The sequence below is a fragment of the Malaclemys terrapin genome, chromosome 2, assembly GCF_027887155.1.
Source record: "Malaclemys terrapin pileata isolate rMalTer1 chromosome 2, rMalTer1.hap1, whole genome shotgun sequence".
Lineage (NCBI taxonomy): Eukaryota > Metazoa > Chordata > Testudines > Emydidae > Malaclemys > Malaclemys terrapin.
Genome location: NC_071506.1, coordinates 245,083,548 through 245,100,708, shown reverse-complemented (window position 1 = coordinate 245,100,708; position 17,161 = coordinate 245,083,548). Strand labels below are relative to the sequence as shown.

The 17,161-nt window shown below is 42.9% G+C and overlaps 1 protein-coding gene across 5 annotated transcripts in view; it reads right to left on the bottom strand.

Annotated features, from left to right (window-relative positions):
• SLC25A40 (solute carrier family 25 member 40) overlaps positions 1-17,161 on the bottom strand; it is a 78,379-nt gene that overhangs the window by 52,493 nt on the left and 8,725 nt on the right. For all 5 annotated transcript variants that reach the window (XM_054020548.1, XM_054020550.1, XM_054020552.1 and 2 more), the window contains 5 exons: positions 15,903-16,024; positions 9,601-9,660; positions 7,102-7,208; positions 4,407-4,474; positions 1,859-1,983 (listed from right to left, as the gene is read on the bottom strand). In XM_054020548.1, coding sequence (XP_053876523.1) covers positions 1,859-1,983; positions 4,407-4,474; positions 7,102-7,208; positions 9,601-9,660; positions 15,903-16,024 — 482 coding nt within the window. The remainder of the gene's footprint in view (positions 1-1,858; positions 1,984-4,406; positions 4,475-7,101; positions 7,209-9,600; positions 9,661-15,902; positions 16,025-17,161) is intronic.

The following is a 17,161-nucleotide window of genomic DNA, read 5'->3' as shown; positions in this document are numbered from 1 at the left end:
GCAAAGTCAATACAACTAACATTTCATACAGACAATGATTTGTTTATACTGTTCTATATACTTTATACTGAAATGTAAGTACAATATTTATATTCAAATTGATTTATTTTGTAATTATATGGTAAAAATGAGAAACTAAGCATTTTTTCAGTAATTGTGTGCTGTGAAACTTTTATGTCTGACTTTGTAAGCAAGCAGATTTTAAGTGAAGTGTAACTTGGGAATATGCGAGACCAATCAGATTCCTGAAAGGGGTACAGTAGTCTGGAAAGCTCATCCAGTATTCTCTCATAATATAGGCCCTCCATTCTCCTGATTATCCTAGTAGCTCTTCTCTGCACCTGTTCCAGTTTAAATTCATCTTTCTTGAACATGGGTGACCAGAACTGTAAACAGTATTCCAAATTAGGTCTTATCAGTGCCCTTGGTTTGCCCTTTACAATAGCATTAATACTTCTCTATATCTACTGGAAATGCCTTGCCTAACATATCCTAGGATTGTATTTGCCTTTTTCATAGCCACATCGCACTGGCGGCTTACAGTCATCTTGTGATCAACCCATACACCTAGGGTCTCCCTCCTGTTTTGTCACCTCCAACTAATGAGCACCCAGCAGTAGCAGAAATTCTTATTATTAGCCCTTAAGTGCATGACCTTGCACTTTGTATTATTGAATTTTATTTCATTTCTGTCACTCCAGTCTTCACAGACATCCAAATGTCCCTGTATAATATTTCGATTCTCCTCTGTATTGACAATGCCTCCCAATTTTGTATCATCAGCAAATTTCATTAGTACACTCGTATTTTTTGTGCCAAAGTCATTAATAAAAATATTTAATAAGATCGGTCCCAAGACTGAACTTTGAGGAACTCCGCTAGTAAAAATAGGGGGAGGTTAACTCACTGACTTCAACTACTGTGATGATCAAGTCCAGTATGTTGTCTCCCAATTGTTTACAGGATTTTTGTTTGACAATCAAAGATCTTTAAACAATTTTAATAAAAATCCAATACCCTCTGAATCAGCTACCATATTCTATCTGTCACAGTCCAATCCTACCAGTTCTCCAGTGTCCCTAAGGACTCCTAGAAAAACAAGAAGATAGAAGACCTGAATTTCTTGTGTAGAAATATGCAGAAAAAAAGTTTTTTAAAAAAAATCTAGCTCTTTATACATCATAAAGAAGCAAAAAGGTGCATAAGTCCAAATTAGTTTAAAGGTTACTAGCAAAGGAAAAAGAGAGTATGATCAATGTTATTTATTGTTCATTAGACCAAGAATGAGAATGAAATTAATTTGTCTTTAGCAGCATATGATGGGGTGGCACCCTACCCAGGTGTGAAATAGTTAACTAGAGACAGAGAGCAATTAGTAAACCTGGTTTCACTTGGAGGGAGGGCCAAGTCCAAATGAAGGTGAAGCCCAGCTGGGGAAGGAGTTGGGTGGTGTGCATAAAGGGAGAAAGCCCAGCTAAGAAGAGGGTGGCCAGGAAAAGACCTCTGTAGTCCCTCTCTGGTTACTAGAATGGAGGAAAGGTCTAGAAAGAGGTAGAGCTACAGTCAACCCAGGGAGGCACTGTGGGAAAAAGCCTAACAGAAATCCACAAAGGTAACAAGCAGCCTGAAGTAGCAGATCTTAGCTGCTCACAACAGGATACCTAGACTGGAACCCAGAAGAGATGGAGAGCCTTGATTCCCTTCTGGTCCACTTAAATAGGTGATGGTGAAACATCCTGACACAAGGGGAGAAGGACTATTAAGTTTGGAATGATAGCAAATTTGCCTTAAAATGTAAAATAGCTGGAAAAGGAATAGTAAAGACAATATCATCGTATACAGATAATTTATGACTCACATCTGCTTATGGAGCCTGCAAGAACTGGAATGTAGTCACTGTCTTTTCCTAGTTTAGATATCAAAACTTCACTCAGTTGATCGTAGCTGGTAAAATAAATTACTGTACTTGGAACTGCCATTATTCTAAAATACAAAAACAAAGGAAGTCTATCAATTGTCACAAAGAAAACCGGATGTCTCCAACATAATTTAGATCAGTTATCATGTACAGATTTTTCGGGGGGTTAAATAAAAAAAAATACGCATTTCAACTGTGTTATGGATGAAGGAAAAAACTCATCATGTCCATCTCCTGCAACTCACAAATGTCTACCAAATCTCCATTAACCAACCGTGTGGTGAAAATACATGCACACTGGGTTCCTCTCGATTTCAATTGTTTTCACAATCTGTCTTGATAGGTTACTCAGAGGTCTTATCAATGCATACAATTTCTTTCAAGTCTGATAGTTTGCCAGATTGCGCCACCTTATTCATGCTGCAAGGTACTACTCAATATGGATAAGGGTGGCACAATCTGGCCTTTAATGATTATGACAAACAACAATTTATCTAATAATCAATTTCTAACCAAACCGAATCTTATGCTGATGCATGTTAGGGTGGTAAAACTTGTTAAAAACATGACACCCAATTAGTTTTTCCTCCCAAATAGTAAATATACTACTGCTCGGTTAAAGCTAAGCACTATCTGCTGCAACAAGGACATTTGAAATTCAGAAGAAAATTCTAAATGCATACTACTTAGACTAGAGAAGCCTTATTCTGAGGCAGGTGTCATGCACTGGGACTCTAAAGGTTATCTACATTGCAATAAAACACCTACAGCTGGCTGGTGTCAGTTGGCTCAGGCTCACATGGCTTGGGCTTCAGGGCTATAAGACTGCAGTGTAGACTTTCGGAGTTGCACTCGGGCTCCCAAGCCAGATTATCTACACTGCAATTTTATAGACCTTAACCCAAGTCACCTAACATAGGCCATCTGTAGGTGTTTTACTACAGTGTAGACATACCGTAAGATCCCCTCTGCTGGACAGTATGGAGGGGACAAGATCATGCTATTTAGGCAGGTTTATTTATGCCTGGACTTAGGCACCTCTCTCCATGACAGGTTTGGGGATAAGCACACGCCCCTCTCCTTTGCATCTCCCATTGGCTAGCTTAGGCAACTCCCCTGCCTACCATGCTATTTTTATGTATCGCCATTCATTGTATAGGGAGCCAAGGTGCCTAACTCAGACTTTGTGGATCACGGTGTTGCTGAGATTTTCTAACTTTTAGGTGCCACAACTCACAGCATCACAATGACTAAGTTCCTTTGTGGATCTGGGCCCTATTTACTAAATTGAGATTTGTTACTCACTTAGCTACTGGATAATGATACTTTTATCTTACCCAGCATGGGTCACATTGGTGGATCTTAGTTCTTGAAGAATGAAAATGTTGGGGTAAGCGCATTTAAATTTTCCTATTCTTCAGCATAGTAAGGATCACAGATCCTACTGTTGGATTTTATCATCAGTGTGTAAGTAGGTAAAACAACTTAGCCTAACATAAAACAGAACTTGAAATAAATATGCATAGAGTCTTTTTCCTGAGTTACTATATCATGCAACACAACAACATTGGATGAGGCTTACAAGTCAGCTTTGATATATTTACTGAAGAAATGCATGGAGAACAATTAGATAACAGTGCAGATTTCTTCCTACGAAATGTATGCCTCCACCCAAGAGGCCATTTCTATTCCTAGGAAGTGTAGCCTGAGTGCTGAAAAATAACTTTTTGTCTTGCTTGGCTCAGGTATATATTACCTGATCCACTTAGATACTTATGACTTTAAAGCCTTGAAATAGCCAGGTGCTAGACCACAAGTAACAAGCTTTATCTCATCAGAGCTTCACTTTTGTTTTTATATTTATAATGCTGGGTGGACACTGAAGGTATACTTAGTGCTATTGCTTGGGTCAAGATGATTGTAGCACTGTGTTCTGTGATTTATAGGTTATGGAGTTGACTTTAAGGAGTAATGATAGGTTTGCTTTGAGAGCCACTTTCTTGGCATGAAAAATGCAGTATTGGTACTCTGTAGATAGAGCTCTTGAGCCCAGATCCACAAAAATATTTGAGCCCTTAACTTCCACTGATTTCAATGGAAGTGAGGAACTTTAAATACCTTTATGGATCTGGGCCTTAATTCCTATTCTTGCCAGGATGATATGATGCTCTCAAAAAACCACCTGACAGAGAGGGAACAATGATACTGCACTTGAAAGGTATTAGCTGATAGTCAAAGGTTTGATGTCCCTGCACAGCTACTGAGGATACATCAAAGAGGCTTCATGGAGAAATCTCATTGACTGGCTGAAGTTATATTCTTGCCTCTGAAGGTTTCCAGTACACTAGATATAACTGATAAGTTAACTCAGGAAACTTGTAAATTGTCTAAAATTAAACACTTAGGAATAAGCATACTCACTGGTCAAAATAATGAAGTATAACTACCCTTTAAAACACATTATGGAAGATATGAAATTGCAACTTACAACGTTGGAGGAAGTCCACTCCATAGTGATTTAATACCCTCTATTTTAATAATGTTCACAAATGCATCCTAAAATAATAACCAAATACAGATCATGGGTTAGTTATTTAACTCTCCAATTCATGAAACAATTATGTTGGTGGGCAGGAGATGGAATTAAAAATACACTGCAAGAGAAAGTAGTACACTAAAAAATAGTTTGTCACACTAAGGCCCCAATCCTGTAAATACTTAGACACATAATTAACTTTAAGTACTAGTTCCTCCATTGGTATCAATCAGAATATTCACATGTATAAAGTTAAGCATGTACCTAAATATTTGCAGGATCAGGACCTTAATTTGTAACATCAGTAGACATCAAAGAAGTATGACAGATATGACTGGAAACAAATTACTTTCAAAACAGGTACAGCACAGGCAGCAACTGTGAAAGCTTACCCAAACTATCCCACCCACACACCTCTACTGTCACCTGAAAGAACTACCTCCAGGTATAAGAAGATAATTCACTCTCCATGCTTAGTCAGTATTTGGCTTCTAACAGCAAGAATGCATATTATGCTTGGCCAATTAGGATGGGATTTTATGGTGATATAGACACCACCGATAGAAACTATGTGGACCACTAGTTAGTTTCATATGGGTCACCAGTCATTATAGGATGATGATTTTCTGTCACTGTACCTACCTGTACTGTATTTGAATATATGTCCTTTGTTTGTTATACCATTACATATAAAGAACCACTTCCTCAAGGGAAGTAAATTGGCACAGTTCCATTGGCTGATTTATACCAGCTGAGGATCTGGCCAAACGTTTGTTCCCATAATACACTTTTTGTTGTGATGTGATTCCAGCAAGACAATTAATGTTTACATAAGGCCCAAAGTGTGCTGGACACATTTACAATCTAAAACAGTACAGAGGGAGGATGGGAGAAGGGATGCAAAAAAAAGCAGTGACTGAGCAGGGAAATCATGCATCTTATTAGTTACATGATATGTTAACAGAATTTGACATTAGTTCATGCAAGAGGCTTTCAATGGCAAAAATATTTTAAAAAATTTTAAATGGCAATTTCTTGAAAATTAGACACCCAATCATATGGTAATAAAGGATAGCTTTATTAGCCTCAGAATTGTCCATAACTACTTCCCAAAAATAAAAGAAAACTCCAGAATCTGGTAAAATTAGTCCTCCTCTTGTATTCCCCACCAAAATGTCCCTTGGTATAGGGGAAATGTGCACAAGATCATTTACCAAACAAACAGAATTTAAGTGACTTACTAAAGATTATGCAGTGGAGTTGATTGAAAAATGCAGACAAATATTTGTAAAAAAAAAATCTATTTTGTGAAAATTCATTGAAATTTTCAAAAAAACTTCAACTACGCTAAAAGCTGGTAAAAAATCCCCCAATACTTTTCATGAAAAAAATGTATAAAATTGCAAAAAGCTCACTAAAATTTTGAAAATTCTTGAATACCTCTATTATGTAGTAATACACAAGAGTTAAGAAAAGAAATCTGGTGGCTGAAGTGGAGTCCTGTGCTTTAATTTCTAGATTCCAGTGTCTCTTCTACAAAATTGCTTCAAATCACCTAGTGAAATCCTGGTCCCATTGACTTCAATCGAGCCACAATTTCACCCCTGTACTTAACTAGGACAACCTTAAGATTGGGCTAATAATGCATATTCAATTCAGTAAATGCTGAAAGATCTGCAGATAGAAAAGTACAGTAAGTACAGATAATTATTATTATGCATGTGTTTCAGACTGGGGAGGTAGGATCAGTGGGTCAGTATCTTGGCAGGAAGGAATTGTGGCTTCCCTTTCCACCTCTCCTTTGTTTTAATTAATCTATGATTGTTCTAGGTGAACGTGTGTGAGACATAAAAAGACAGATCCTTTCTCAAACACTTCGGATAACTATTAATAATTCTATAGTTATAACAGATAAAAGTAAGTAAAATAAAATGGAACTCAGAATAGTGGCTTAGGAATTGTGGGTGGAACCAAATGACCTGGTTCTAGTTTTTGTTCAGACACTTAATTTGCTATGATTTTTAGCACTTTTTACCATAATTTAAAGTGAAGAAATGTTATTCTGCATATGCATATATGCGCAGAATACCATTAGCTACACAGCAGATCTTGTTCAGATGTGCATTGACTGGATAAGGCGAGGCCCTGCAGGAGCCATTATGCTTGGCAATCAGCACAAAACTGGACACACAAAAATAATAAGCTCAGCATTCATTCATTCTTCCTAGAGTTGAAGTTCCAATTTAAAAAAAAAGGAAAAATATGGGAACTACCAAGTAATGTTTTGTGTCTACATTTAAGGTTTTAGCTTGGGTCCTGCAGGCTGATTAACAAAGCTGCAAAAACCAACCCTGCAATCTGACCTGCATGGATCTGAACCTTACTGTTTTACAGTAGGTAGTGTGTCAGAAAGAAAAGCAAAATCTTATGAGATACTTGCTATATTTAAACATGTTGATAAATCTTCTATAAAATCTGCACTGACAAAGTATGTACACTCCTAGTGATATTGTCTTGCAATATGAAATGCCTCTCAAACAACATTGGATAGCACATGAACTCCTTAAGAGGTTTAATTGGTAGTATATCAATGTTTATTATTAACACATTCCCCGTATACTTAGTATTATAAATATAACTTCCTTACCAACATCCCTCTGAAATGGCCAGGTTTCTTATACCAGGCTTTGCTGTTCCCATCCTCACAGACATATACATGATCCATAAGGCCATTGGAGTATACAAAACATTTTCCTAATTAAATGTTACATATAAGGAAACAGTTAACTCCTGCAATATCTTTACCATTCAATAGCATTTCTAAATCAATCATATGGGTAACAAATATGCTGGTCTGACAAACTGGGGCAGAATAAACTTGGAAAGCCAATAAAGGCTGGCATTAAAAAGGGAAAGGGAGGGGAGCAGCAAACACACCTACCAAAAACATCCCTGCCAGATTAAATGAAATTGCTTACCCAGACTTCAAAAGCTGGAGTTAAGCATTAATGGAGCTGGCGCTACATTAGTGGCTGTTGAAGGAGCAAGAAAACAGGAAAGGATTTGGATATAATTAAATCAGATTTCATTTATACCATCTACCCTGTGAATAGGTACTATTATCCCCATTTTACCAATGGGCAAACTGAGGCACAGAGAGGTTAAATGACTTTGCCCAAGGTGGCACAGGAAGTCTGTTGCAGAGCAGGGACTTAGGTATCTTGATCACCTTCTTATTTCTTTTCTCTCTCTCTCTCCTTTGTTAATTATATATAAATAAATAGCAAGAATAAATTGCCATATCTTTGACAGAAGTGTAAGATGACAATATGTCATTTTATCAGAGGGGTAGCCGTGTTAGTCTGAATCTGTAAAAAGCAACAGAGGGTCCTGTGGCACCTTTGAGACTAACAGAAGTATTGGGAGCATAAGCTTTCGTGGGTAAGAACCTCACTTGCATCTGAAGAAGTGAGGTTCTTACCCACGAAAGCTTATGCTCCCAGTACTTCTGTTAGTCTCAAAGATGCCACAGGACCCTCTGTTGCTTTTTACAATATGTCATTTTAGCTTTCTGTTTACACAAGTGATCAAATAAGAATTATTGCTCCTTTTCAAAAGTCTCCTCAAGCTCTGAAGATGGGCTTTACTGTTGAATTAGGATTCCAGTAATCATGGTTTTATAATAATAAATCTCTTGTAGGAATATTCAACATAATTATATTGATGTCTATTTCTCCTTAATCAACTGTATATAGTTTTGCAATGTTCTTGTGCTCTTCATAGTTGAAATACTGATGCGATCAGAAGAGTGGCTATGTAAAAATGGCACCTTCTTACTTAAGAAATTTTCCTGGGCGTACTGAGTTATACCCACTTACTTAATTGACTAAAATAAGTTTTTGCTACTTTTTTTACTCTTATTGTCATCATAGAGTCAACACAGCTATAGAAGAGCGAACTAGAATCTTCTCTGGCTCAGCATCAACATAATTGTCAAGTAAATTCAAACTAGGGTTGCCTACTGTCTAATCACACAAACCCAAACACCCTTGCCCCACCCCTACCCCGAGGCCCCACCTCACTCACTCCATCCGCCCTCCCTCCGTCGCTTACTCTCCCTCACCCTCACTCACTTTCACCAGGCTGGGGCAGGGGGTTGGGGTCAGGAGAGGGTGCAAGCTCTGGGAGGGGGTTTGGGTGCTGGAGGGGGCAGGCTCCGGGAGGGGGCTCAGGGCTGGGCAGGGGATTGGAGTGCAGGAGGGGTGAGGGCTGCTGGCTCTGGGAGGAAGTTTGGGTGCAGGACGGGGATCGGGGCTGAGGGTTGGGGTGCGGGACAGAGTGAGTGGTGCAGACTCGGGTGGCTCCTGGTCAGTGGTGCAGCAGGGCTAAGGCAGGCTTCCTGCTGCCCTGCCCCGGCACTGCTCCTGGAAGCAGCCAGCACATCACTGCGGTCCCTGGAGATGGGGGCAGGAGGCTTCGCGTGCTGCCCCTGCCTCCAGGCACTGCCCTGCAGCTCCCATTAACCACTGTTCCCAGCCAATGGGAGCTGCGGAGTCAGCGCTCGGGGAGGGGGCAGTGTGCAGAGACCCCCCTGCTGCCCCAGGGCCCGCAGTGACGTGCCAGCCACTTCTGGGAGTGGTGTGGGGCCAGGGCAGGCAAGGAGCCTGCCTTAGCCCTGCTGCGCTGCTGGACTTTTAGCAGCCTAAAATCTAACGGTTTGGCTTCAGTAACCTCCAGGAGATAGAGCCCGACTCCGGGAGACTCCTGGTGAAACCGGGAGGGTTGTTAACCCTAGTTCAAACTGCAAGATCAAGTTTTGCTTTCAGTTACATCTGTACAACTCAAATAACAATACTGGAGTTGCAAAGTTGTACCAGAGGGCCAGAATTTGGACCTCAAAAACATTACTACTAGAGATGAGGTGCAAGTCAGAAAGAACACACAGTTGGACTTTTTAGAGGGGGAATCTTTTTCTTAAAAAAATAAGCAAATTCGAACTAAAGGCATTAAGACAAACACAGAACCTTACATCATCATTTTTCAGAGTAGAAGTACACTTAAAATAGATTTGGGGGAAATTATTAAGATTGAAAGTGTTTATAAAGATATCAGATTAACTTAATTATTTAAAACCCTGTATATTTACCATTAGCGAATGAATTGCTTTGGGCTTGCAGTCGAATTTTGACAACATCAAGAGGTGTCACTAAAACAAACCAAAAAAGAATCACATGACTTTTTGATGAATACATTTTAGATGTATTATTTCCTCCTTAGGAACGCATTGCAAGCCCTGGAAGAGTAGCAGCACATCGATTCTGATGACCTGTCATGAGACAGTTCCACAACTACTACACTAATTATTTCTCAGAAAAAGAAAATAATCATTTTGCAAAGTGTGACGGGATCCCCAGGGTGCAGCCTGGGACTGTGGGACCGCCTAGGCTGTCTCTCACAATGCTTTGACAGTGACAAGCAGCAAGCCCCTCCAGGTGTTGTTATCACTCAGCACAACCGCATGTGGAGCTCCACACCCAACTAGATTGCATGAATGCTCCCAGAGCCACTCATGAATCACACAGAGAAAGGCACCAGCCAAATCCCCCCAGGCTCCCAGCCTCATACCTCAGGAATATACCATCTTGCACTGCTCGTCTTATTAATTGGTTCACCACTTCATTGATGGAGAGTGGATATACACTAGCGTTTGTAAACCTGAGCAAACACCCTCACCAAACACTTCAGGCAAACTCATTGGTAAAAATAAATAGTTAAACAAATTTCTTGACTACAAATGATAGATTTTAAGTGATTATAAATGAAAAGTTAGAGTTAGTTACCAAAATAAAATATAAGCACGCAATCTAAACTCTCAACCCTATTAGACTGGGCAACATTTAGATGAAGCAGTTTTTCTCACCCCACTGAATATTGCAGTACATAGTACACCCTTGAAACCTTGGTCAGTCTCCTGTTGGAGTCTTCAGTCTTCTGAGTGTCCTAGTTGCTTGCAGCGTAGGTGGGGGAAGGAGAAAGGCCAAGCACTTGGCCCCCATGTTCTGTTTTATACCCTTAGTCCATGTGCTTGGAGAACACAAGTCCAGGCATGTCTGGTGAGCATTGCTGAGTCCCAAGGTGAAGCAATACCCTGGTGTGTCTCCTGTGAGTGAGTCATTGAATTGTAACTCTTCTGCTGGACAATGGGTGATAACGTCTGTTCAGCACCCACCCAGCGTTGGTTACCTGGTTACCAATGCCCTTGTCATTATCTCTGGAGAGTTAGTATCTGGGCACTTCCCAAACCCACAGCATATTTTAGTGACAACCATACAGCACATTCTCATAACTTCATATGCATTAATAATATACATATTTAGATGGAACAGTGGGTTTCAGCAGATCATAACCTTTCCCCTGATATCTTACACGGCATGCTTTATATGCAGGATCACAAATATATATAAATGAGGAACATGGGGTTTACAGGGCGCTTCCCCAAGGTATAGAATGTCACACAAGGTATCAGCTAGAGAAAACAGAGAATCTGTTTAACAGATGTTTTGCTGGACTAAGAATAGCTAATATCCTATGTGGCTAGTAGGTGACCAGCTATCCCTTTGCCTTCTAATTTCCCATCAGACAGACTGATATAAAATGTTTAGAAGAGCATGGGGATTATTCAAAACCCAATCAAAGAGGCATGTGCTATTAAGCTGTACTGCTGAACTTGTATAAAACAGCACAGCAAAATCATTTAAATGGCATACCGCAGTGGAAACAGTGCGTGCTAATTAAGCAATTGTCCATATTATCAGAGTAACATAGTACCCATAGTGTGCTAGTGTATACTTGTCTATTTCATTAATTGATTTTAATGGCAATCTGCAAAGTAAAAAAAGTTGACTTATGCTCTCCTTTGCTTCTTTACAATGCATTTAGATGCAGGTATGTGGGGGACTGGCCTTTTTTAAAAAAAAATCAACTTTCTTTTCACTTTAGAAATTAAAGTTTGTCTATGCTGAAAGCTACAGTGACTGGAGGAGTAGTGAAATATGACATCGGAGGAGGTCATATCTATGTTGAGAAATTTACACACACACACAAAAATCAGAACAACTAAGAGGTAAGGGATCTTTAGTGAGACTATTTGCTAAACAAGAAATGTAACACCTAATATAATTACAATTCCTAATGTACATGGAAGAGGAGAATGGTTTTATTAAAGATCCAGACACATCCATCCCTTCAACTATCAGCTTACCATACGTCCGGATTTCCCTGGACATGTCCGGCTTTTTGGTCCTCAAATCCCCGTCCAGGGGGAATTTTCAAAAAGTTGAACATGTCCGGGAAAATAGAGAGGCATAAGCCAGGGTCCGCCCGGCCCCAGACGACCCGCCGGACCTGCAGCGCAGCCCAGCCGCCCCGGCTACATTGTAGCAAGCTCGGGTGGGGGGAGGGTGGCGCAGCCGCAGAAGGCGGTGAAGGGGCCGCTGCTGCCCCCACAGGCCGGGTGGACCGCACGCCCCAGCCGAGCCTGCAGGACCACGGGGAGGCTGGGCCCAGCCAGTGGCTCAGGCTTCCCTCGCGGGCGGGGACCCCCCGGCCACTGGGGGACCCTTCCTGCGGCCCCGGCGCCGCAGGAGCTGTTTCCAGCGGGGACAGACAGGCCGGGGAACGTGCTCGGCGGCGGCAGGAAGGAGGCTGTGGCGCGGGTTGGGGAGTGCGGTGTGTGCCGGAGCTGCAGGGACCCATGCCGCCCCGGTCGCCGCTGAGCATCCAAATCCCCCGCCAGGCAGAGGCTGCCGGGTGAGTGGGGGAGCAGGGCATGCGGGGCGGGGGGGCGCGGAGGCTGCAGGGCGAGGAGGAGCAGGGCAGGCAGGGGCATAGAGGCGGCAGAGGGGAACAGGGGCAGGGCAGGCAGGGGGTGCAGAGGTTGCCTGGGTGGGGGGTGCAGGGGCTGCAGGGCGAGTGGGGAGCAGGGGTAACAGAGGCTGCAGGGCAAGGGGGGGTGCAGAGACTGCAGGGTGAGTGGGGAGCAGGGGTCACAGAGGCTGCAGGGCAAGGGGGGGTGCAGAGGCTGCAGGGCGAGTGGGGGTCACAGAGGCTGCAGGGGCGGAGGGGTGCAGGGGCTGCAGGGCGAGTGGGGAGCGGGGGTCACAGAGGCTGCAGGGCAAAGGGGGGTGCAGGGGCTGCAGGGCGAGTGGGGAGCAGGGGTAACAGAGGCTGCAGGGCAAGGGGGGGTGCAGAGACTGCAGGGTGAGTGGGGAGCAGGGGTCACAGAGGCTGCAGGGCAAGGGGGGGTGCAGAGGCTGCAGGGCGAGTGGGGGTCACAGAGGCTGCAGGGGCGGAGGGGTGCAGGGGCTGCAGGGCGAGTGGGGAGCGGGGGTCACAGAGGCTGCAGGGCAAAGGGGGGTGCAGAGGCTGCAGGGCGAGTGGGGAGCAGGGAAACACTTAGCAACCCCCAACCAACTCCCAGAGCAGGAGGGAGGAGGGGGAATGAGGGGTGCTCAGAGGAGGGGGCAGAGTTGGGGCAGGGACTTTGGGGAAGGAGTTGGAATGGGGGTGGGGTTGGGGCAGGGCCGGGAGTGGGGGTGGGGGTGGGGAAGGGGCAGAGTTGGGGCAGGGCCAGGACCCCTGTGGAGTGTCCTCTTTTTTTCAGTGTTGAAATACGGTAACCCTAGTCATAGAGGCTGCAGGGCGAGTGGGGAGCAGGGGTCACAGAGGCTGCAGGGCGAGTGGGGAGCGGGGGTCGCAGAGGCTGCAGGGGTGGGGGGGTGCAGGGGCTGCAGGACGAGTGGGGAGCAAGGAAGCACTTAGCAACCCCCAACCAAGATCAGAGTGAGAGGGAGGCGGGGGAATGCGGGGTGCTCAGAGGAGGGGGCAGAATTGGGGCAGGGACTTTGGCGAAGGGGTTGGAATGGGGGCGGGGGTGGGGAAGGGGCGGGGGTGGGGTAGGGCCAGGACCCCTATGGAGTGTCCTCTTTTTTCAGTGTTGAAATATGGTAACCCTATTCAACTAAGGTGTGAGAGTTCATAATACACATGGCTGGAGACTCCTAAAAGGTCCTCTGGCAAATCCAAGGAAGATCACACATTATCTTGTTTTGGTCTTCTTCATACATCATAATATAGCAAAAAAAGGGCACAAACCCAATTAATAAAAAAATCCTCAGCAGCTCAACTAAAATATTTTCCACAGCATGTCAGTGAGTAAAAAACAATACTAAAGTTGAAGCAATTCATTTAGCAACCATATAGCATGAAAGTGTACACCTGCAAACTACAACATCTGCTAATTACTTCAGGCTCCATTCGGAAAAAAACTATAGCAAGTCACATGTGATCTCTGCACAAAAACAAAGTGATGGATGCTCATATGTTTTCCTTAGCTATTTTCAACTAGCCAACAAAATTAAGATAAATCAATACTAGGCACTTTTAAATAGATTAAAGAGTGTCCACATAAGGGGGCTGCACCAGTTCAATTAAAACAAACTAGAAAGAGAGTAGTTATACTCGTACAGTTTCTGTATAGACAAGCCCAAATCTGCTATGGAATTAAGCACTTTTGCTTCAAGTTTGTCTTTTTTTCTGCAGACACCCAACATTTTGTTTTCCATCTTCCCTCCTGGTTGGGACCTGCCAGCAGCTGCCTCTTGCTCTCCAGATTTCTCCATTATGCAGTGGTAGTTGGATTACAGTGAATGTGATCAGCACTGCTCCAAGTAGTCACACAGAGTTGGAATCTAGTTTACAGCCGGGCAGCAGGGGGAACCAGAAGCATAAACTAATGAGCTGGGCAGTGTGGAGAATAGTGCAGCTAGTAAGGTCCAGGGAAATGAGCTGCTAAAGGAGGCTATAAGCTGGTCCCTTCCCTTGCACAAACATGGAAGGAGGTTCCGATCTGGGTTGCTTGCAGAAAACCGTAGAAGCCAAGGACTGTGCAGAGTGCAGGGACGCAGGTGAAAAACATAGTGAAAAACTCATCCTTTAAAATAATCAACATATTATATACCAATTAGTATTTTAAACTATCAGATGCAGCTGCATGTATTGCTGTGGAGGAGAGGGAATAGAATAAATTGATTTTGCCATGTAATTCAGCAGTGGTTGCTGAGGAACTTTAGGCATTGCTGCAGCAGAATCAGGTCCCACTGAATACAGGGAGCCTTAGTTATACCTGAGGTCAGCATTCCATCTGTGCTGCAAAATGAAAGAAGCCAACTCCTGATGGCAAATCCCGTTTTAGAGCAACACTGTCAATCAAGGGCTAGTGAAGACATACCCACACAAAATTGCACACAAACCACATCAGAGGGGGAAACAAAGGAAACTTTCAACCTATTATTCTCCCTACAGCCAACTCAAATGAGAATTCCTCTAACAAAACACAAAACTATTGCCAACAAGACCACTTTTATCTTTTATAATATTTTTCAGCTTTGAAGCACTTTATAGTAATTAATCAATAATAAATAAATAAATAATGGAGATATCCCATCTCCTAGAACTGGAAGGGACATTGAAAGGTCATCAAGTCCAGCCCCCTGTCTTCACTAGTAGGACCACGTACTGATTTTGCTCCAGATCCCCAAGTGGCCCCCTCAAGGATTGAACTCACAACTCTGGGTTTAGCAAGGCCAATGCTCAAACCACTGAGCTATCCCTCCCCCCTCAACTCTTAAACTCTCCTACAAGACAGGTGTTATATTCATTATGCAGCTGGAACATACTCAAGTCCATGCAGCAAGTCAGAATTGGGATAGCAGTTTAAAAGTTGTTGGCTTCCTGTCTTCTTTTTCCAGCCTTGTGGTCAGTTCACTATATCACGGTGCCTCTAAAAATCTAATTATTTTTTTTCCTCACAGAAGAAATTCTTCAATACATTTACTTTTCAGGTTCATTATAGCTGAATTCCCAATCCTGCAAACACTTATGCAGGTGAATAGCCCCACTGAACTTGAGTGGGATGACTTGTGTGTAAAATTACTCACATGCATAGTGCTTTCGGGATTGAAGATTAGCATAGTAAACAGACAACTTACAACAGAGACCTTTATCTGTCATCCATGTTTCAGAAGTAGGAATAACTGAATCAAAACTTGTTTTGCCTCATTTTGATTATAGATAGAAAAGTAAATTATTCTGTGACATTACAGGGTAAGGGCGAGGAAACAATGATAAAAGTTAATAAAAATTGTTCCCATTTTTGGAAGTGACTACATTTTGTTAAGAGACTGGAAAGACTCCAACTGACCAAAGTATTTGTGGGTTCAAAATACTTAAATAGTAATGCTGATAGAGAACTCATCAAAGGCTTTATTGTGCTATAACATAGCAGAATAAACGTATGTAAAATAAATGTTTAAAGATCTTTTAAAATTGTCTAAACAAAAGAGAGTTATGATTTACTTTATGCTAAGTTTGATCAATATTTTATCTTACCCAACAGTGATGTAACAATAGCGCCACAACAAGAGGCAACTGCTTGCTGAGTAGTGGTTATTTTATACAATTCGTTGTTATTCTCTTCAGAACCCATAATTTTGCTGTCACAGAAAAGCAACCTATTAAAAAACAAATTAGATTGTTTTCAAAACTTATGGAAAAATCATTAGAAAAAAGTGTAAATATTAGTATTCTGTTTGCATACCAATATTGTCAAGTCATTATCTATTGTAAGAGTTAGAAAATGTATTTGTTCTACAGCTTGTTCTGAAAATATATTAGATCTAAGTTTACTTAAATAAAAATTAAAACAAAAAACTCTGATGCATAGTTAACTGTAGATTTTTAATACCTTTTAAACATTACAAATAAAGAGGCTCTAATCCATGTCCACATCTTCCCCAGCTAGGTGCTCAACAGCATTTGCTAGTCCAAGTGAAATGGCTGGATGTTGTCAGCACTCTGAAAGCACTGCAGGCCATATCTCTTCGCTAACCATCCTAGCAACACCACACTCATGCTGAACACGAGAAAATATATATTCTACTCCTGAAGGCATTCTGCGGCAAAAAAATTACAAATTCTGTGCCAAAAAATTAAAAATGCTGCACACAATATTTAAAATTCTTCAAGTTTTACTTGTCAATAAATAAATGCAGAGGCTCCAGCATGGCAGTGCACAAAGGTGGGAGATCACCCTGCAACCTCCCCACCGCCCATCCCGGGTACACGAACTCAGAGGTGAGGTGGCACCTGACCCTGACACAGCATAAGCCCTGGGCCTGCCCCAGAAACATCCTGGGGCCCTGCCCTTCTGTGCTAGGCGCACCAGGTGTGGGGCAGGCAGGCTCCAAGTGTGGAGGGGCTCAGTGTGGGGGGGATCCAGGTGTGGGGTCAGAGGATCCTGTGTGGGACAATCTGGGTGCAGGCAGCTCAGTAGGGGGTCTAGGTCTGGGGTGATCTGGATGCACAAAGGCCCATTGGGGGGGCGGGGGTTCCAGGTGCAATGGGACTCTGCAGGGGCTTCCAGGTGAGCGTGGTTGGGGCTCAGTGAAGCGGTCTGAGTGCTGGGGGAGTGGGGTTTGGTGGGGGTCTGGATGCAGCTAATTGGGGGTCAGTGGTGTGGGGACTCAGGGTGGTGCAGGGGTGTGGTGCTCATCAGAGTGGGGGGTTGAGTGCAAGGAGCTCAGTGAGGGGTGGTCTGGGTGCAGGGGTGGGGGTCTGGAGGCAGGCAATCTGGGTGCAAAGGACTCCAG